At 46.2% G+C, this 21311-nt stretch overlaps 1 protein-coding gene across 1 annotated transcript; it reads left to right on the top strand.

The window, feature by feature from the left end:
- Nucleotides 1–2704: 2704 nt before the first annotated feature.
- On the top strand, nt 2705–6001 carry GJD4 (gap junction protein delta 4). Its single transcript, XM_004049274.5, has 2 exons — nt 2705–2995; nt 4953–6001. Exons 1-2 carry the CDS (start codon nt 2932–2934, stop codon nt 5999–6001), a joined length of 1113 nt encoding a protein of 370 aa, XP_004049322.1. The 5' UTR covers nt 2705–2931.
- Nucleotides 6002–21311: the final 15310 nt, after the last annotated feature.

Raw genomic sequence — 21311 nt, 5'->3', positions numbered from 1 at the left:
GTTTAGTATCATTACCCCAGTTTATAGATGGTAAAACTGAGGCCTAGATAATTTGCCAAAGTCACTACACTAGAGAGAGGTGAGGCCAAGGCTGAGTGCCATGTAGCGCTATTGTTCTCTTTCCTTTTTGCTAACACTTTCTTCTTTTTTCTAGATACAGGGTCTTGCTTTGAGGCCCAAGGTAGAGTGCAGTGGCATGATCATGGCTCACTGCAGCCTTGACCTCCTGGGCTCAAGTGATCCTCCCACCTCAGCCTCCTGAGTAGCTGGGATTACAAGCACGCCAACACTTGGTTAATTTAAAAACATTTTTGTAGAGATGAGGCTCTCTATGTTGCCCAGGCTGATCACTTGAACTTCCGGCCTCAAGTGATCCTCCATCCTCGGCCTCTCAAAGTGCTGGGATTACAGAAGTGAGCCACAGGGCCCATGCTGACCACTTGTGTTTAGTGAACTATCCCAGTTTGGCATCTTGTATACTTCAGCCCGACTCCCAGCTGGTTTCTTTGGCCATGGGTTGAACACAGCACTCCCCACATCTTCTCTCTACTCCACAGACACATACAGAAACCTTCCCATCGGTGCTGGGATGCTCTTACAGAGAGTCGGGAGTTAATGCCCAGACGCCTCCACCTTCTCTGCTTCCCTTACCTCCAGCTAGCTTCAGGTAGCCACTGGAGTTAGGATTTCTTTTCTTTTTTGAGATGGAGTCTCGCTCTGTCACCCAGGCTGGAGTACAGTGGCATGTGATCTGGGCTCACTGCAACCTCCGCCTCCTGAGTTCAAGTGATTCTCCTGACTCAGCCTCCCAAGTAGCTGGGACTACAGGTGCCCACCACCACGCCCGGCTATTTTTTGTATTTTTAGTAGAGATGGGGTTTCGCCATGTTGGCCAGGCTAGTCTTGAACTCCTGACCTCAGGTGATCCACCCACCTCGGCCTCCCAAAGTGCTGGGATTTACAGGCGTGAGCCACTGCGCCTGACCAGAGTTAGATTTCCAAGTAAAGCAAAATGTCACCCAGCAGGAGAGAGGAAAAAAAGAGAAAGAGAAAAAAGACAAGGAATGGGGATGGGGTAGACTTCAAGGAGGAAGAGCAAAGGTGACCAGGATGAGAAGGGAGATGGGTGGGCATGGGCTGCTCAGAAGATGCCCTGAAGGGTGGGACCAGAGGAGCCAACCCTGAGAAGCACCTGTCACTGACACTGGGTCATTCTTTACATTTCAAAATCATTTTCACATCTCTGGTCACATTTTGCATATCACAGTCACTGTGAGTGGGTGAAGAACACATTCTTTTTTTCTGCTTCGCTGATGAGAAAACCGAAGCATGAAAAGCTGCAGTGATTTGCTCATGGTCGCGCAGGGCTAATTTATTCCGCATTTGGGATGGGCTATTTCTATCACACAGCAAGAGTCAGTAATTGCTTTCCTGATAATTCATTTTTTTTAAAGCCAATACCATGAGCAGTCTATTAGGAGACAAATTCTCCTTTATTTTATACTTACACCCTGTGACTATTTCAATATTGTTACTTAACTACAATTTCTCAAATTTCCTTGCTCATGTCGAAGCATTTGACTAAAATATAGCAAAACCACTGTTCCTTTCAAGGGGGTCAAAACGTTTTCCGTGGATGGGAGCATGTCATGTGAGCAAAGATGAAAGTAGCTTTGTTGCACTCTTCTGGGAATCTTTCTAGGGATATTACTAAAGTCAAGAATAGATCAGAAATGAAGAAAAGATGGGGATATAAAGAATAGCTTTCATGGAAAATTGATATCATTCCTTTTAAAGTTTACAATTTCCACCCTGATCATAGATCCCCAACCCTGCAGGATGGGTTCTTCCCAGATATGAAGGTGGCTGCAGCGATAGGATTTTGATGCAACTGTGATTGATGTCAGCAGGTTCAGACCGTGATATTTCATGACAAATTTAACAGACATTTATTAAGTAGATTCAATGGGAACAGCTCCAGGCTAGATGGGGCTGGGAGATACAAAGGGAAGATGTAATCTGTGAAGGTCATAGAGGCCAATTAGGGATTGAAATCCCACGGATATGGGTTGTCGTACACCCACTTCACACCAGTTGCTCTTATTCTACACCATCATTTCACATAAGCCTCCCACAAACGGCAAATGGAATGGCATGATTCTCCTTATTGCAAGATGAGGCTATCTGGAAGGATCCAATGACTTCCCCAGTGAGTAGGGGGCTGCCCCGGGCTTTGCACCCAGGCTTTTGTCTCCAAGCGAAGAGTTGTCACTCACTGCACAGGAAGCAGCAGGAGAATAACCAAGTCACGGTCTAAAGTTGGGACACCCAACTGAGTTACAGATTTCTGCCTGCACCAATGATACAGGAATTCAGAATAAGGGCGAGATCCTTGTGGGTTCGTGTGATGGTGGCATGGCGATTCATGCTTGATTGAGAAGACAAAACGTGAACACTTTAAGGGCTTCTTGCACAAGTGAAGTGGTTGTGGAAATGTTTTCAAGGAGGAAATGCCTTTTTAATAGAGAAATTTACTTGGCTAGTTAGCAGAAGTTTTCTTTCTTGGGTTAAAAGTAGTTGCTGCTATTATATCCTGAAGCGTCTGGCTGTCCTGGTGGGGACATATGAGCGCTGCCACAGGCCGGGAATATCCCAGGCGAGTAAGAATAGCCCACAATAAGAGATGACTGCTGCTTGCTCTGCTGGTCACTGCAGTTGTCAGGAATGTTTCGCCTCAGAGGCAAACGGCTTAGGGCTGTCTCAACTTGGAGACAGAAAAACCCACCTCCTACTCCTGGCTCAAACCGTTGCTTTCTTATCTCCAGCTCACACCTTTAAGTCTTATGTAGTTAAAGGACATTTATCCGCCTCCTTGGAGAACACAGCCCTCCAGTGTCTCCTGCAGCCTGGAGCCTGGGACATTCTGGAAGCATGGAAGGCGTGGACTTGCTAGGGTTTCTCATCATCACATTAAACTGCAACGTGACCATGGTGGGTGAGTATTGGGACCATCTCCAAACTCCTGCGCTGTTTTTTATTTCCACTGCCATGGTGGAATTGAGTCCTTCTTAAAGGGTCCAGGTATTTACTCATTTTCAGTGTGCAGGCACCAAGCTGAAAGTCCACCCACTCCCAAAAGAAAGGGCTGTGCCTTTCTGGAGGGAAGAGAGCTGAGGCTTCTAGTTTCTTTGAATGGTTCCGCGGTTCCTCCGTCATGTAAGGGAGTCTTGCGTGTGACATTGTTCTCTCACAGATCATCCTGTGCTGACACTGGGGTGCTGACTCCAAAGACCGAAGCAGGTGGAGGGGTGTTTGTGTGCAACCCTGGTGTGGCTACCTTACCAGGAAAAGGAACAGAACAGCAAATGTTAATGAGAAAGTGATACCTTTAGGTTTTATCCTGGAAGCTTAATTTTTTTTTGTTTTTGGAGACAGAGTCTCACTCTGTTGCCCAGGCTGGAGTGCAGTGATGCGATCTCAGCTCACTGCAACCTCTGCCTCCCGGGTTCAAGTGATTCTCCTGCCTCAGCCTCCCGAGTAGCTGGGACTACAGGCGCCCGCCACCACGCCCAGCTAATTTTCTGTGTTTTTAGTAGAGACGGGGTTTCACCGTGTTAGCCAGGATGGTCTCGATCTCCTGACCTCGTGAGCCACCCGCCTTGGCTTCCCAAAGTGCTGGGATTACAGGCGTGAGTTACCACGCCTGGCCTGGAAGCGTAATTTTTAAGGAGTAGCCATTTCTCTTGTGCACTTTAAACCAAATCCCAAGTTTAGTTATTTTTTTTTTAACAAAGAAAATAATAGATTTTTGTTTAATGCAGATGACTCACATTTTCAGAGAGGTATAGGGGTCAGAAAAGGATGAATATATGCCGGAGATGCGGTTGATACTTTTCTGGCTCATTATTTTGTAGATTTAGACAAAACCAACTTGATGTTAAAAGTTCAACTCAATGACTCATCACATAATGATATTCTTTGTTTGACTGTCTTTATTTATTTATTTTTGTTTTGTTTGATGATGTCTGGCAACGTTTCTCTCATCACAAAACACAATATTCACAAGTTATTTTGGCTGAGTTTTAAACATGTTTCGAAACAGTTGGCCGGTGCCATGAAAATAGGGCTTGACAGTTATTTTGGTTTTCTAGCTTGGTGTCATTCCTTCACGATACATTGACGAAAGACAAGCCCCATTCATTCCTAATAACTGGAAAAGGGGAAGAGGAATTCTGAATGATTAAAAAATCTGAAAAATGGAATGTTCATAAAGAAATTCAATTTCAAGGGCCGTAGACTAACATTAAATACAAGCCCTGTGATTAAATGGAGATCCCTGGACTGTTGTCATAAGTAAGAAGATTTACTGAAATCAGCAGCTCGAATTGGCAGTTACAGAAATACATCAACCTCTTTTAAAAGGCTTATTCTCCTAAGAAGAAAATTTAAATCTTATTTAAATCATTAATTTGCTCAGCCAAACTTTCTTTCTGGACCTATCAGTCCAGGAGACATTACCAAAAGTCTGAATTAGCAGACAGATTAAAACACTTTTAATATAATGCTTTTTAAAAATCTACTCATCTTGAAGCATCTTACAAACAAGGATGTTCAGTGCTCAGTAAATATTTGTCAAATGAACTACCTGATACTCTTGCTGTGAGTAAAGACAAGCTGACAGGTGTGGTGGCTCATGCCTGTAATCCCAGCTACTCAAGAGGCCAAGGCGGCAGGAGCACTTGAGGCCAGGAGTTCAAGACCAGCCTAGGCAATATAGCACGACCCTGTGTCCAACAACAACAACAACAACGACAACACAAACAAACAGAAAACTAAAGACATGCTTATTGACGTTTCAATTCCCCAGTCTCAGCCCCAATAGAAACTTTAAAGCTGTTACTCAGGGCAGTGTATTCGGGGTGATGAGGCCATGCCTGCTTCCTCTCTTCCAGGAAAGCTCTGGTTCGTCCTCACGATGCTGCTGCGGATGCTGGTGATTGTCTTGGCGGGGCGACCCGTCTACCAGGACGAGCAGGAAAGGTTTGTCTGCAACACGCTGCAGCCGGGATGCGCCAATGTTTGCTACGACGTCTTCTCCCCCGTGTCTCACCTGCGGTTCTGGCTGATCCAGGGCGTGTGCGTCCTCCTCCCCTCCGCCGTCTTCAGCGTCTATGTCCTGCACCGAGGAGCCACGCTCGCCGCGCTGGGCCCCCGCCGCTGCCCCGACCCCCGGGACCCGGCCTCCAGGCAGAGACGCTGCCCGCGGCCATGCGGGGAGCGCGGCGGCCTCCAGGTGCCCGACTTCTCGGCCGGCTACATCATCCACCTCCTCCTCCGGACCCTGCTGGAGGCAGCCTTCGGGGCCTTGCACTACTTTCTCTTTGGATTCCTGGCCCCGAAGAAGTTCCCTTGCACGCGCCCTCCGTGCACGGGCGTGGTGGACTGCTACGTGTCGCGGCCCACAGAGAAGTCCCTGCTGATGCTGTTCCTCTGGGCGGTCAGCGCGCTGTCTTTTCTGCTGGGCCTCGCCGACCTGGTCTGCAGCCTGCGGCGGCGGATGCGCAGGAGGCCGGGACCCCCCACAAGCCCCTCCATCCGGAAGCAGAGCGGAGCCTCAGGCCACGCGGAGGGACGCCGGACTGACGAGGAGGGTGGGCGGGAGGAAGAGGGGACACCGGCGCCCTGGGGTGCACGTGCTGGAGGGGAGGGGGCTGGCAGCCCCAGGCGTACATCCAGGGTGTCAGGGCACACGAAGATTCCGGATGAGGATGAGAGTGAGGTGACATCCTCCGCCAGCGAAAAGCTGGGCAGACAGCCCCGGGGCAGGCCCCACCGAGAGGCCGCCCAGGACCCCAGGGGCTCAGGATCCGAGGAGCAGCCCTCAGCAGCCCCCAGCCGCCTGGCCGCGCACCCTTCCTGCAGCAGCCTGCAGCCCCCTGACCCGCCTGCCAGCTCCGGTGGTGCTCCCCACCTGAGAGCCAGGAAGTCTGAGTGGGTGTGAAAAAAACAGCACCTGGCCGTGCCCCGGGGCTCACGCCTGTAATCCCAACACTTTGGGAGGCCCAGGCAGGAGGATCGTTTGAGAATATATCTCCTTGTCCAGGAGTTTGAGACCAGCCTGGGCAACATAATGAGACCCTCGTCTCTACAAAATATCTAAAAATTAGCTGGGCACAGTGGCTCCCGCCTGTAGTCCCAGCTACTTGGGAGGCTGAGATGGGAGGACCATTTGAGCCTGGGAGATCGAAGCTGCAGTGAGCCGAGATCACGGCACTGCGCTGCAGCCTGGGCAACACAGTGAGACCCTGTCAAAAAAAAAAAAAAAAAGCACCAAGCAGAGCTGAGAGAGCCCAGCTGTCCTTTGCACACGGGAATGCCTGTGCTGATGCATACTCACTTTGGCACCTGTAAAATCTCATCACTCAACGAAGGTCCTCAGGCAGAAGGGCGAGCTGGCCTGGGGACACATGGACATTACAGGAGATATATTCTCAGTACGGATTTAATTTAGATAACACATTTTATTAAAAAAAAAACACACATGACGTTCAAATGCCCCAACAAAACTAAAGTGATGAACTGGAGTCAGCTTTCTGATGATGGTGAGATGGTTCTGTCGGCCACACTCTCCCGGTTCTATTATCAAATTCTTTGCCATGTGTTTCATGTAAGGCATGTTTTCTTCCATTAGTATAGTTTATTAATGTTTAATATTTTCTAGTGAATTATCATGAGGTTTTTTTTTTGTTTTTCTGCTTTGGATGAAAGAAACATCTGTTATGCATGTCAAAAATAGAGAGACATTAAACTTCTCCAAACCCCTTAATGAAATTGTATTAGTTCATTTCATACTGCTATGAAGAAATACCCGATACTGGGTAATTTATAAAGAAAAAGAAGTTTTTATTTTTTTTTTTTTTGAGTCAGAGTCTCACTCTGTCGCCCAGGCTGGAGTGCAGTGGCGTGATCTCTGCTCACCGCAAGCTCTGCCCCCTGGGTTCAGGCCATTCTCCTGCCTCAGCCTCCCGAGTAGCTGGGACTACAGGTGCCCGCCACCACACCCAGCTAATTTTTTGTGTATTTAGTAGAGACGGGATTTCACTGTGTTAGCCAGGATGGTCTTGATCTCCTGACCTCGTGATCCGCCCGCCTCGGCCTCCCAAAGTGCTGGGATTACAGGTATGAGCCACCGCACCTGGCAGAAAAAGAAGTTTAATGGACTCACAGTTCTACATGGCTGGGGAGGCCTCACAATCATGGCGGAAGGTGAAGGAGGAGCAAAGTCACATCTTACATGGCAGGCAAGAGAGCATGTGCAGGGGAACTCCCCTTTATAAAATGGTCAGATCTTGTGAGACTTACTATCACGAGAATTGCATGGGAAAACCCTCCCCATGATTCAGTTACCTCCTACAAGGTCCTTCCCACAACACTCGGGGATTATGGGAACTACAAATCAAGATGAGATTTGGGTGGGGACACAGCCAAACCATATCAAAAATTAATGCTGATTGCATTATAATATCACGCTTCATACATCATTGTGTTAGAGCAGAAATGACAAATGCAGAAAATATGGCTAATAAACAGTTGGTTTCCAGGGGCATCTGATACTATTCCCGTGTATGGGTGTAAAGTGCACAGGATGTAGGATGAGTTGTCCCTGTGTGTGTATGCTGGGTGGCTGTCCTCACTGCATAGAAGGAGTGCTTTTGCTGTAGAGGAGTGACCATAGATGTGTCACAAGTTTTTTAATTCAGGCTTTGTCTGTGCCCTTTAGAGAGTCATACAATTCAGACTTCCCTGAGAATCTTCATGTTCCAGTGGGGAAGATGAAAAAAACCGTTGAGTATTGTGGAATGCACAGTCTGTGTTTATGACTTTTGTGTAGCAACAGACAAATGCCGCAGGTCTTGGGCTGGGATTCCGATCCAGGTCTTTCTGCGCTGCTTAGCATCATTCTGGCTTTGATCTAGGTGCTGCTCAAGTTCAGGTGTGACCTTCAAGTTTAGTGCTGGCCGAAATCAGGCAGGTAGGAGGATACAGTAGAGCAGAGGTTTGCTATGGGACAGGATTAACCTGCTCACCCTAATCAAGAGAGGAAAGAGGCATCTGGGTGTAGCTCAGAAATAGATGACTATCCCCTGGTTTCCATGTATGGAAGGGCTGGGGAGAGGCACCACCCTTCACTCCAGCAAATAACAAAAAAGGTGAACCAATTCCTCATCAAAACGATGGGCACTTTGACTCTTCTAAAGAACACCTTGACGATGAAATGTCTTCAAACATGGAGAATAACAGCCTGCTTGGTGTATCTGCAGGATGTCAAGGCAATTGGTCCAAACATTAAACAAAAATCCCAAATTGATTTTGGCATAAATCTATTTGAATGAATGTGCCTATTTTAATATATTCTCTCTCTCTCTCTCTCCTTTCTCTCACTTTTGCTCCTTAAGCCACTGAAAGCTGTGAGCGATGCCTCCAACCCCTGTCTTCAATACTTAGATCAATGTCTGGCACATAGTGGCTGCTCAAAAAATTGTTTTTTTTTTTTCATCTGATATTCCTGAAGCATTCAGGGGCAAATCTTGTTGTCCCTAGTAGTGTCCAATTCTGGTGGACTTCCCAAGTCTCTCTAAGTCTTCCCAGTCTTATAGAGATAAAGGATTTCTTTCTTTCTTTCTCCTTCCTTCCTCCCTCCCTCTCTCCCTCCCTCCCTCTCTCCCTCCCTCCCTCTCTCCCTCCCTCTCTCTTTTTCTCTTTCTCTCTTTCTCTTTCTTTCTTTCCTTCTTTCTTTTTTTCTTTCTTTCTTTCTTTCTTTCCTTCCTTCCTTTCTTCGTTCCTTCCTCCTTCCTTCCTCTTTCTTTCTTTCTTTCTTCCTTTCTTTCTTCTCTTTCTTTCTTTCCTGTTAATCTCTTTCCTTTCTTCTGATCTTCCTTCTTTCCATTTTCGAGGCAGGGTCTTGCTCTGTCACTCAGGCTGGAGTGCAGTGGCGTGATCATGGTTCACTGCATGAGCTCCCTCTGGGAGAGGGAGGGTAAGGGAGAGGGTAAGGGGCCTAGGGTAGGAGATCTGGGCTCTGGCCTCATGCCCGCCATTGCCTAGCAGGTCGCTCCCTTCCCTGGGCCTCAGTTTTCTCCCCTGCATGATGAGGGGCCCTGACCAGGGGATTCTTTAGGCTCTATGAGGGTGAGACTTCGTCAGTGAGATGTGAGGCTGTCAGTCATCTTAGCATTAATAGGGACTCATTTATGAGGCCTGTCCAGCTACCTGCCTGTGTGCAGGTTTTGATCAGATGAAAATGGTAAGGACAATAGAGGCCCGTGTGTCCTTAGAGGAGCTGCCATGGCGAGGATGTGAAGAAAAGGGAACACTCGTTCTCTCTTGTGCACTGTTGGTGGGAATGTAAATTAGCACAACCACTATGGAGAACAGCATGGAGGTTTCTCAAAAAACTGAAAATAGTGATATAGGATCCAGCAATCCCACTGCTGGGTATGTACCCCAAAGAAAAGAAACCAGAATGTCAAAGAGATAGCTGTACTCCCATGTTTATTGCAACACTAGTCACAATAGCAAAGATGTGGAAACAACCTAAGGGTCCATCGGTTGATGGATGGATAAAGACAATGTGGTTTATATGCAGAATGGAGTACTATTCAGACATAAAAAGGATGAAATCTTGTTATTGGCAGCAACATGGATGGATCTGGAAGACATTATTTTATGTGAAATGAGCCAGGCACAAAAAGACAAATGTCACAGGCTCTCACTCCTATGTGGGAGCTGAAGAAGCGGATCTCATGGAGGTAGAGAGTAGAATGGGGGTCACTAGAGAAGGGGATGGCGAGGGGGCCTGAAGGGAAAAAGAAAGAATACAAATGCACTTATTACCACCAAGGTGTACACTGAACAGTGATAAAGATGGTAGATTATGTATGTCTATTTTACCTCCATAAAAATAAATGTTAAGAAAAGAAGAGCTATCATAAGAGAGTCAGGGACCACGTGGAAAGTGGAGGCAGGTGGTCCGAGGACGAGTCCTCAACTTCATATTCTACTGAGTGATGGCTGAGAGCTGAGTGGACAGACCTGGGGGCCACAGAAGACATCTGATGGGACCCCGTCCCATGAGGAGCAAGATGTCAGAAGAGGCATGGCCTATCCTAGAACTTGGCTGGTCATGCTCACGTGACCGTGACTATGCTGTGGAATGTGCTAATGCAGGTGTCCTTATTTCTCTTCTCTTTGCTGTCACACTGGGCACTGAAGATCTCTCCTAGTTTTGTAACTTAGGTTGTAAAGCCTTAAAGATTTTTTCCAGTCCATGGCCAGGTGTGGTGGCTCACGCCTGTAATCCCAACACTTTGGCAGGCCAGGTGGGCGGATCACTTGAGGTCAGGGTTTTGAGACTAGCCTGGCCAACATGGTGAAAACCTGTCTTTATTAAAAAAAACAAAAATTAGCTGGGCATGGTGACGGATGCCTGTAATTCCAGCTACTCAGAAGGATGAGGCAGGAAAATTGCTTGAACCCGAAAGGCAGAGGTTGCAGTGAGCTGAGATTGCACTCCAGTCTGGGCCACAAAGCGAGACTCCATCTCAAAAAAAAAAAAAAAAAAAAAAAAAGAGCTTTTCCAGTCCTTTAAAGGGAGAGGGGAAAAAAAATCTTGGACTATATTCAAAAGACTAAAAACAGTAGAAAATCATGTGGCTTCCATCTTCCTTTTCCAGACTTCAATCCGTGTCTTTGCATGTTGACACCGAATGACTGAAAAGTGGCTCGCACGTCTGCATCCCTTCCACGGACAGTTAAGGAGGATCCTATGGCTTAGGGCAGAGACTGTGCAAGTTAATGTAATTGCAGCTGCAATAACAGGCAAACCCCAATTTTAGCCACTTAATGCAGAAGAAGCCTCAATGAGTACAAAGTGTCTATTCCTGGTGTGAGCAGCTATGCTCCAGGTGGTGACTCAGGGACCCCTCCATCCTGTGGCACCAACATCTTCTGCTCATGTTACTGATTTCTTGCGGGGAGGACAATAGGGGCTCTCTAGGCCTGGCCTCGAGATGGCGCTGGCCACGTTCTCTAACTAGAACTCAGTCCCAGCTGCAAGGGAAGCTACGAAAGGTGGCTTAGCTACATGCCCAGAAAGAAGGAGGAAAAGTTGGGGTGAACAGGTAGCCAGTGTTTGCCTAAGGCAGCAATTATTATCTGGGCACCTGCCCTGTAAGAGGCATTTAATAAATCCTAGTGACCAACAAACTGGTCTGTAGGGAAAGCTAAGCAGGGCCATTGGCTCAGGTCCTCAGATGGTGGTGGAGAGAAGAGAAAGGAGGTGACAAGGACAAAGACAACTGACTGAATTAGGCACAGAACCCAAATCTCATATTGAGGGAGTGTCCTCGTAATTACAATCATTTTAAATAAAAAGGGATCTTAATTGGTTTAAGTGTGTGCACGTTGGGGTTTTAGTTGAGCTCTTTGGTCTTTGCACAGCACAAAAATCTCATGAGATAATTGGCGTCTAACTTTCCGGGGAGTTTAATTTAGAAATCTCTTCCCAGGGCAATCTGTAGGTGGATTCTAATGTGCAATTCAAGCTCTGGCTTGACACGTGCAGCTGGCTACCTGCAGAGACAAAATGAAAGATTATGAAGATCAGTGAGATTATGCTTATAAAGCAGTTTGTGCTTAGCCGAGAACAGCATTTATAGAATTAACAGATGTGACTCTGTTTTGGTAGGATATTGCAATCCGCTGAGGGAACCTATTTTGAATTTTCTGAGTGTAATTTTGGTTTCAGGTAAGAAGTGCTGAGGAGGGTGTTGCTTTACAGATGAGGAGAGGGGACATTGGATTCTCAGGCACAAATTTGCTGAAGATCCTCTGCAATGTACACACCTCCCACTGTGGACCCCAACACTCCAGCTCTAGGAGTGGGGCCAGCAACAGAATCTAGTAAATCTCACCAGCTGTATTTTGGCTGTGCTGTGGGATAAATGTTTCTTAGGGACAAAACAGATAGCTTTCTCCCTGCATTCGAAATGCATGCTTCGATCTGTTTGCTCCCTCCTGTCCATCAGAGAGCAAACCTCTTTCTCGGGGAAATTTCTAGTTGAGCTCCATCTCTGTGACCTGAGAGGGGCAGATGGGAGGGGCACACAGCAGAGCCAAAAGAAGGGACTACATGTTCTGATAAACTGAACCTGGATGGAAGGTGTTTCATGGAGAATCCAGGAAATTAAAAGTCAATGGAAAAACTAGATTTTGGTTTTGGAGTTTCCTTCCTCCCCAGGTGGGTGAAACAGAGAAGTGCATGACACCTTTAAAAGATCAAGTGATTATAAAGAGTATGCCCAACTGGCATGACCCTGCACCTAGAAGTTAATTTTTTGGTGCTTTTCCTTTCCTGTTTTTTTTTCTATGGAGCTAAAAAAAAAAAAAAAAAAAAAAAAATCAACCTCCCAGGCTCAGTGGCTCATGCCTATAATCCCAGCACTTAGGGAGACCGAGGTGGGAGGATTGCTTGAGCCCAGGAGATCAAGACCAGCCTGGGCAACACAGCAAAACAACAAAACAAAACAAAACTTGGCCATGCTTGGTGGCATGCACCTGTGGTCTCCGCTACTTATGAGGCTAAGGTAGAGGGATCACTGTAGCTTAGTTTGAGGCTGCAGTGAGCTACAGTCGTGCCACCACACTCCAGCCTGGGTGACAGAACAAGACCCTGTCTTAAAAAAGAAAAAAATAATCGACTTATCACATGAGCATCAGCAACCCGTGGTGGGAATTGTTTAAGCAAAAGGTCATTGTTTCGGTTCTGCCTGATTCCCCCAACTCCTGTGAACCTTAATCTTCTCAGTGCTGAGATGGGCGGATCACAGCTACCTTACTTCATGGGCTTGCTGGGAAGTTCAGATGAGATGGTGGACGTGGAAGCCCCTGAGAGGGACATAGCCATGTGTCATCATAGGTGCTTCCTAGGCTGCAAAATCACCAATGCTTGGACAGATCACTGCAAATGCTTCTCTTTGGGAATGTGTGATGTACAACGCTTGCTTGGGGGAGAAGGATGTCCACAGACTTAGGACATAGCAACCTCCTTCCTGCACCCTGTCTTACCAGCAGAGGCCTCTCTTGGACCATATTTAAGGTGCAATATTTGTAAGCTCCAAAATAAAATGTTAATTAATTCTGGTGGTACCTCTTGACCATGTTCATGAGCTCATTTTTTTCATTCTTCTTTCTTATTTCTCTCTGGCCAGAAAAAGCAGGATCTAAGAATTCTCAGCAATGGATCTGGGTATTCTAGTAGGTGACTTTGAATAGCAGAATGGGTGAGAAAGTTGGGGATAATGGAGAAATTGTGGGCAAGCTGGCTTCCTGGGAAGGGACTAATTGAACAAGACAATGATTTATCCTTTCGGGGTTCAGAGGCAGCTTGTTAATTCGAATTATTTTCTTTATTTTTGCCCACAAGTGTTTGGTTGTCCTTTTCTCTGGCTTTTTACCTGATCAGGCTGCAAGCTGCAAAGGTGTGGCTTGTGCTGCAGATTTGTAATAAAAGATGACAGGTGAGAGAGACAGTGGTGGAACTGGTAGAGCTTGCACACCCACACGGTGTGGCTGCTCGGGAGGCTGTCTAGTGCACCTGCCAACAGAGCACAGATATCCTCTCTTCCTCATTTCAGATTTCTCCTTCCAGCGGTTTACTAAACAGCAACAAAAACACCCTCTTGGCTGTAACTTGTCAAATAAAGTCCCTGCAAAGTGTATAAGATTTTCCTCCCCTCGGTTTATGAAATGATGTGTTATTTTACATTTGAGAAACTTCCCCCCTTTTCTTGTTGCTTTAGAAAGTTAAAGTGCTTTTGGCTGGGCATGGTGGCTCATGACTGTAATCCCAGCACTATAGGAGGCTGAGGCGGTCGGATCACCTGAGGTCAGGAGCTCGAGAGCAGCCTGGCCAGCATGGTGAAGGACTCTGTCTCTACTAAAAATATTAGCCGGGCATGGTGCTGAGTACCTGTAATCCCAGCTACCTGGGAGGCTGAGGCCCGAGAATCTCTTGAACCCAGGAGGTATGGGTTGCAGTGAGCTGAGATGGTACCACTGCCCTCAAGCCTGGGCGACAGAGTGTGACGCTGTCTCAAAAAAAAAAAAAAGTTAACGTGCTTTTGATCTCAGAAATGATATTTGAGAAGCAATTAAATGTCTATCAACTGGTCTTCCTTACCTGGGATACGGAAAAAAAACCTCAGGTGTTATTAAAGTTTAAACTAAGCATATCTAGTGCTATTTCCTTCAGAAATGAAAATTCAGTAATTTTATAGATGTAGTTTGTGGGATTGGCCATTTTAAGGAAAAATTTTAAAAGTCTTATGCTAAAGCAAGTTCATCAAATTTTGTTGTGTGGCCAAAATGCTTCTTTAGAGAGAAGTTAATAGAGTGGTTAAGACATGCATTCAATGGGGCTGAGTGCAGTGGCTCACACCTGTAATCCCAACACTTTGGGAGGCTGAAGCGGGAGGATTGCTCGAGGTCATGAGTTCAGGATCAGTCTGGGCAACATAGCAAGACCCTGTCTCTACAAAAATTACTACAAAAAGCAGCTGGTCAAGATGATGCACACCTGTGTTCCCAGCTACTTGGGAGGCTGATGAGGGAGGATCACCTGAGCCCAGGGAGGTCGAGGCTGCAGTGAGCTGTGGTCACGCCACTGCACTCCAGCCTGGAGTGCCCTCCAGAGTACAGAGTGATACTCTGTCTCCAGAAAAAAAAAAAAAAAAGACATCACTCAATGGGGCCAGGGTGTGGGGCTCACATCTGTCATCCCACCACTTTGGGACTTTGGAAAGCTGAAGTTTGAGGTTTGACTGAGGCCAGGAGGTCAGGACCAGCCTGGGCAACATAGCAAGACCCTGTCTCTGCAAAAAGTAAAAAACAATAAGTCCTAGCTACACGGGAGGCTGAGGTGGGAGGATTACTTAAGCCCAGGAGTTTGAGGCTGCAGTGAGCTATGATTGTGCCACTGCACTCCAGCCTGGGTGACAGAGTGAGACCCTGTCTCTGAAAAAAAAAGACTTGTGCTCAATGGACTAGGAAATATTTTCATCGTCTCATTAGCTAAGGACTCTGCAAACATGAGCTTTTCTTTGTGTACCTTTATTTCTTATCTATGAAACAAAAATGTCATCTCTTCTACTTGGAAATATGAAATGATATTTCCTGTTGGAATGTGGATTAAGGGGTTTTTACCCCTTTGGAAGTAAGATAAGTGTAAACATTGAGGATGACTCATTCTGCATATTTGTTGAGCATCTCTGATGTAGGTGATGCTTGTGCAAGGCATGGGATGAGGGGCAAGAGAGTGATAAGGAAAGACTATACATACATTTAAGGATCTCTTTCCAAGAAATAAATGGGAACTATATGAAGGCAGCATATGATACAAAATTAAATTTCATGTCTCAGACTTGAATATTGAAACTTTTATATTTTTGTAAGTCAGCCATTGAGTCAGACAGCAAAGCTTCTTGCATCAAGTAAAGGAATGGGGGCGCTGCCTGCATCACTCCGCTGGGGCATGGGAGAAGCTGGGATTTGGTGTTATCCTCCTACACCCTCCTGTGACCCCGACTCCCTTTGGCGCCCCTCCGTCAGGCACTGCCCCCTCACTGCCTGTCTAACCATGGCTCCTCACCCAGACTGTGCCCCTCAAGAACCTCCTGAGCCCGAGTCCCATCATGGCATCCTCAACTTGCCAGGGAAATTGGTGACTTGACTCTAGCTCATTTCACACCTGAAAAATGAAGGTGCAGGAAGGCGATGTAACTCGTCTAAAACAATCTGGTCAATTGGTGGCTAAATCTTCTCATTCTGAGCAGGTTTTGGCTCTAGAACTCCATTGCTCCAGGTTGCTTTCTTGAAGGTCATCGGGTAGAAGGGATTACTGCTCACAACAGCTTAATGTATAAGCTTTCTAGGAGCATCAGCAAATTAACAGAGGGCTCAGGGGCCCAATAGAATGCATCTCTGTTTTTTTATTTTTCAGAGACAGGGTCTTGCCCTGTCGCCCAGGCTGGAATACAATGGTGTGATCATAGCTCACTGCAGCCACAAACTCCTGGGCTGAAGTGAGCCTACCTACCGCCTTAGCCTCCTGAGTAGCTACGACTACAGGCCTAGCTAATCTTTTTATTTTAAAACATTTTTTGTAAAGATGAGTTCTCGCTGTGTTGCCCAGGCTGGTCTCAAACTCCTGGCCTCAAGCAATTATCCTGCCTCAGCCTCCCAAAGTGTTGGGATTACAGGTGTGGGCCACCGCACCCAGCCCAGAATGCATTTTTAATAGTGTCATTTGAGGCAATATGAAGGGTCTACAGGTGACCTATAGAATAAGAATAGAATTGGTTTTTGATGACAGATTACAGTGGCAATCATTTCTTGAAGTTAGACAATTATGATAGAAATATAAAAACACAGAAGTTTAGAAATAATGCCCCATCCTCCCTAAATAACATATCAACCTGTTTATATTCTTAGCCTCTTAGGTTTTAAAATTTATAGTTGTATTTGTATTATGTCCATTCTGTGTTTTTCACTTGCTAATACATCATACACATTTTTCATGGTTCTCCAGTCTTCACTACTTACCACTTCGAATGGTGGCAGGAGTCTATGAAGCGATGGCTGTCTGATCATCTGCCCCAGGCTCTGTTGAACAAAATACTGCTAGCCTTTTGATATTACAAAATAACACAGCATGGGTACACAGGGTTTTCCTTCACATTTTGGATTATTTCCTTTAAATAGTTTTCTAGAAATTTTTAATTTTTAAAATTTAGGAACAGTGTTTCTCTCTGCTGTCCAGGCTGAGTGCAGTGGTGTGATCAAAGCTCGCTGCAGCCTCAAATTCCTAGGCACACACGATCCTCCTGCCTCAGCCTCCCAAGTAGCTGGGACTACAGACACGCGCCACCATCCCCAACTAATTTAAAAAGAAATGTTTTTGTAGAGATGGGGGTCTTACTGTGTTGCCCAGGCTGGTCTTGACCTCCTGGGCTGAAGGGATCCTCCTGCCTCAGCCTCCCAAAATGCTGAGATTATAGGTGTGAGCCACTGCTTCCAGCCTAAAAATTGTTTAAGTTCACATACATTCTCAATGGATTATTAAGCTATTAATAGTGTCAACCACATGCAGATTACTATTTGTGAAGCTGCCATAATTTCACAGGTTGATCTTGTGATGCTAAACCAGCGGGGTGTAGTGGCTTGTGCCTGTAACCTCAGCTACTCAGAAAGCTCAGGTAGAAGGACTGCTGGAAGCCAGGAGTTTGAGACCAATCTGGGCAACATAGTGAGACCCCATCTCTCAAAAAAAAAAAAAAAAAAAAAAAAAAGGAAAGAAAAGGCCAGGCATAGTGGCTCATGCCTGTAATCCCAGCACTTTGGGAGGCTGAGGTGGGTGGATCATGAGGTCAGGAGATTGAGACCATCCTGGCTAACACAGTGAAACCCCGTCTCTACTAAAAATACAAAAAAAAAAAAAAAAAATTAGCCAGGCATGGTGGCAGGTGCCTATAGTCCCAGCTACTCGGGAGGCTGAGTCAGGAGAATGGTGTGAACCCGGGAGGCGGAGCTTGCGGTGAGCCGAGATCGTGCCACTGCACTCCAGCCTGGGCAACAGAGCGAGACTCTGTCTCAAAAAACAACAACAACAAAAACAACAACAACAAAAAAACCAAAAACCACTAAACTTGAAGATGCTGTTTCTCTCTGGCGCTTTGTCTTGAACTTCAGGAACCTCCCTCTAGGTAGCCAGGGTACCTGAGCTCTCCCTAGTGAGCCTCAGTGACGTTTTCCACAGGCGTGTTTAACAGAGTCATAGATGAAGCATGTTAATTACATGTTAGTAATTAACCAGTTATTAAAGTAGTTATGCTCACATGCTCGAGAATTTAAGTTCAATAAGCTTCACAAATTGAGCCAACTTTTAAAGGTGCTTGATCAGCTATGTGCAGCTTTTACGTTGTGATTTTTAAAACATAATTTTCCTCCATAAATGAGGAAATTACCTTTCTGGAATACATTTCAGTCCAGATTAAACTCAGAAACCCAAATCTACCATTCCAGCCTGTGGCTCCCCACTGCTTTGATGAAGAGATGGTCTTCCCATATTCCCCTGGCCTCCTGCCGGATCTGCTCTTTTTCATCTTCGAGGTACTCAGGCCTATCCTCGCCTGGGGAGGAGGGAGGCAGATAACCAGGGAATCTGCATGGCTTTGTGACTGGCTGGACCAGGGGATGGGGGGCAGGAATGAGGAAGAGGGAGGAGAGCCTGGGTTAATTTTTTTGGTCCCCAGTGAACTTTGCCTGTATTAGTCCATTTGTATTGCTATAAAGGAACACCTGAAGCTGGGTAATTTATAAGGAAAAGAGGTTTATTTGGCTCATGATTCTGCAAGCTGTATAGGAAGCATGGTGCCAGCATATGATATGGTTTGGCTGTGTCCCCACCCAAATCTCATTAGCTCCCCTAATCCCCACATATCATGGCAGGGACCTAGTAGAGGTAATTGAATCACCAGGGTGGGTCTTTCCAATGCTGTTCTTGTTATAGTGAATAAGTCTGATGAGATCTGATGGTTTAATAAAGGGCAGTTCCCCCGTACATGCTGTCTTGCCTGCCACCATGTAAGATGTGCCTTTGCTTCTCCTTTGCCTTCTGCCGTGATTGTGAGGCCTCCCCAGCCATATGCAACAGTGAAACCTCTATTTATTTATAAATTACCCAACATTAAACCTCTATTTCTTTATAAATTACCCAGTCTGGGGTGTGTCTTTATTAACAGTGGGAGAACAGACTAATATAGTCATATTCACCCAAGTAGAACACCCTGGAGGAGGAGATGGATTGCTGATAGTTTCTGGTTTATTTTCTTATTTTTACAATTTATTTTATTACCATTATTGTTTAGAGACAGGGTCTTGCTCTGTCACCCAGGCTGAGTGCAGTGGTGTGACCATAACTCACTGCAGCCTTGAACTCCTGGGGACACATGATCCTCCCACTTCAGCCTCCTGAGTAGCTGAGACTATGGGCATGCACCACCATATCCAACTAGTTTTTAATTTTTTTTTTTTTAGAGATGGGGTCTTGCTATGTTGCCCAGGCTGGTCTTGAATTCCTGGGCTCGAGCAATCCTCCTGCCTTGGCCTCCTAAAGTGCTGGAATTACAGGCATGAGCCACCACTCCCGGTCAGTTTCTGGTGTGGAAATGTCAAGGTGAAGTTGCCTTTGGGGTATTTTGGAGGAGATGCTGAGTAGGAAGTTGGACTGCTGGATCAGAGCACAGAGAGGAGTTTGGCTGGAGACAGATTGTGGAATCATCACACAGAGCTGCTTTCGAGTCCTTGGGTGTGGCTGCCCAGTCTCCCTCTGCTTCAGACAACCCCACACCTCCTTGGTGACCCTAAGGGACAGGGAAAGCAGGTGGCATCAGGAAGGATAGCAGGATCCCTACGATCACTCCCAGGGGGGTGAATTCTTTTGTTTTCCAGCTGAAGAAGCAGACCTTATAGCAAAACTGCCCTGATTTATTTACCCTGTGTGGTGACCAGGTCAGTGGGACAAACAGCAGATCTACGGTGTTCCTGAGGTTCTCAAGTATCTGTGCTGACATGTTTCTTTTCTGTTTCTTTTCTTCTCTCTCTTTTTTTTTTTTTTTTTTTGAGACACAGTCTTGCTCTGTTGCCCAGGCAGAAGTGCAGTGGTGCAATCTTGGCTCACTACAACATCTGCCTCCCAAGTTCAAGTGATTCTCCTGCCTCAGCCTCCTGAGTAGCTGGGATTACAGGCATCCACCACCATGCCCAGCTAATTTTTGTATTTTTAGTAGAGATGTGGTTTCTCCATGTTGGCCAGGCTAGTCTGGAACTTCGGACCTCAAGTGATCCTCCTGCCTCAGCCTCCCAAAGTGCTGGGATGACAGGTGTGAGCCACCACGCCCAGCCTGTGCAGACATATTTCTGTTAAACTCCAAGCTCTTGTCCTGTGTTTCCTCTCCTGATACCACCCAGGTTTCCACCCACAACCTCTGAGGGATGGACTGTCTTGATCTGCCCCTGGTGAGCCTACAGAGCTGCCTCCTTCTCTGACCAAATTAGCCTTTCCCTGGACCCCCGTGTCCCTCCCTTGTATTTCTATGTCATTCCGAGAGGGGAACATTCTGGTGTCCTACACTATCTTATTTGATGGAAAGAGCAGAGTTACTTATTTACTTAACGCTATTTTTGTAAGCATGAATGAGTTGGTGTTAAACGGATTTTTCTTTTTTTTAAATACCATCCTTACGCTGTTGTTTCCATTTCTGCTGTTGTTGCCAGGTTAAATTTACTTTTTTGGGAAATATTGTTTAAATTTCAGCATGCTAATATATACATATACGTATATACATATATATTATTTTATTTTATTTTATTTTATTTTGAGACAGAGTCTCGCTCTGTCTCCCAGGCTGGAGTGCAGTCGTGCGATCTTGGCTCACTGCAACCTCTGCCTCCTGGGTTCAAGTGATTCTCCTGCCTTGGCCTCCCAAAGTGCTGGGATAACAGGTGTGAGCCACTGTGCCTGGCTGCCAATTTTACTCTCTAGATGCAAATACACAAGGCGTTCCAGGGACAGCTCGTCAAGTGCTGGGAAGAACGTGTGGCTGGAGGGGATGCCCAGTGGCTGGCCTTTTTGGAGACAATGGTCCAAGCACCCAAATTGGTGCCATTCTACATTTGTGGTCTCCAGGAGGGCCTCCAGCACTGTATCCTCACCTCCATGTTCCTAATTCATTCACTGTCCGAGCTTCCCATCATCCATGTAAGCCTCTTCTGCTCTTCTCACACCTTGGCAGGTGGCCTGGCTTCCTGTGGACAGAGAAGACATTCGATGGGGACTTCTCTCTGCCCACCACATTCCACCCCGTTTCCTGACTTCTTGTTTACCTTATTGTATTTCTCGCTGTATTCTAACATGAAATGAGGACCTACCATGTACCAGGCAGCATTTTGTGCCTTGTCTGGACTTTCTAATTTAACCCATCATCACACCCCTTTGAGACAGGCACAGTTTTATAGTGGGACTCCATGTACAGTTGAGGAAACTGTGAATAGGGGATGTTCTGCAAAGTCCGAGTTCCCACGTAGCCTCCATATATGGTGTAGTGTCAGGACTGGATAGGTGTTCAATCAACAATTTTTTGAGTTTATTTTATTTTACTTTATGTATTTATTTTTAGAGACAGGGTCTCACTCTG

The sequence above is a fragment of the Gorilla gorilla genome, chromosome 8, assembly GCF_029281585.2.
Source record: "Gorilla gorilla gorilla isolate KB3781 chromosome 8, NHGRI_mGorGor1-v2.1_pri, whole genome shotgun sequence".
Lineage (NCBI taxonomy): Eukaryota > Metazoa > Chordata > Mammalia > Primates > Hominidae > Gorilla > Gorilla gorilla.
Note: the sequence above shows the minus strand (reverse complement) of the source record. Positions and strands in the feature narration are given on the sequence as shown.

Bases quoted from the DNA above. Each gene is read 5' to 3' on its own strand.
- GJD4 (XM_004049274.5), top strand. From the start codon at position 2,932: ATGGAAGGCGTGGACTTGCTAGGGTTTCTCATCATCACATTAAACTGC. The intron at 2,996-4,952 runs GTGAGTATTGGG...CCTCTCTTCCAG, and splicing joins CTGCAACGTGACCATGGTGG to GAAAGCTCTGGTTCGTCCTC.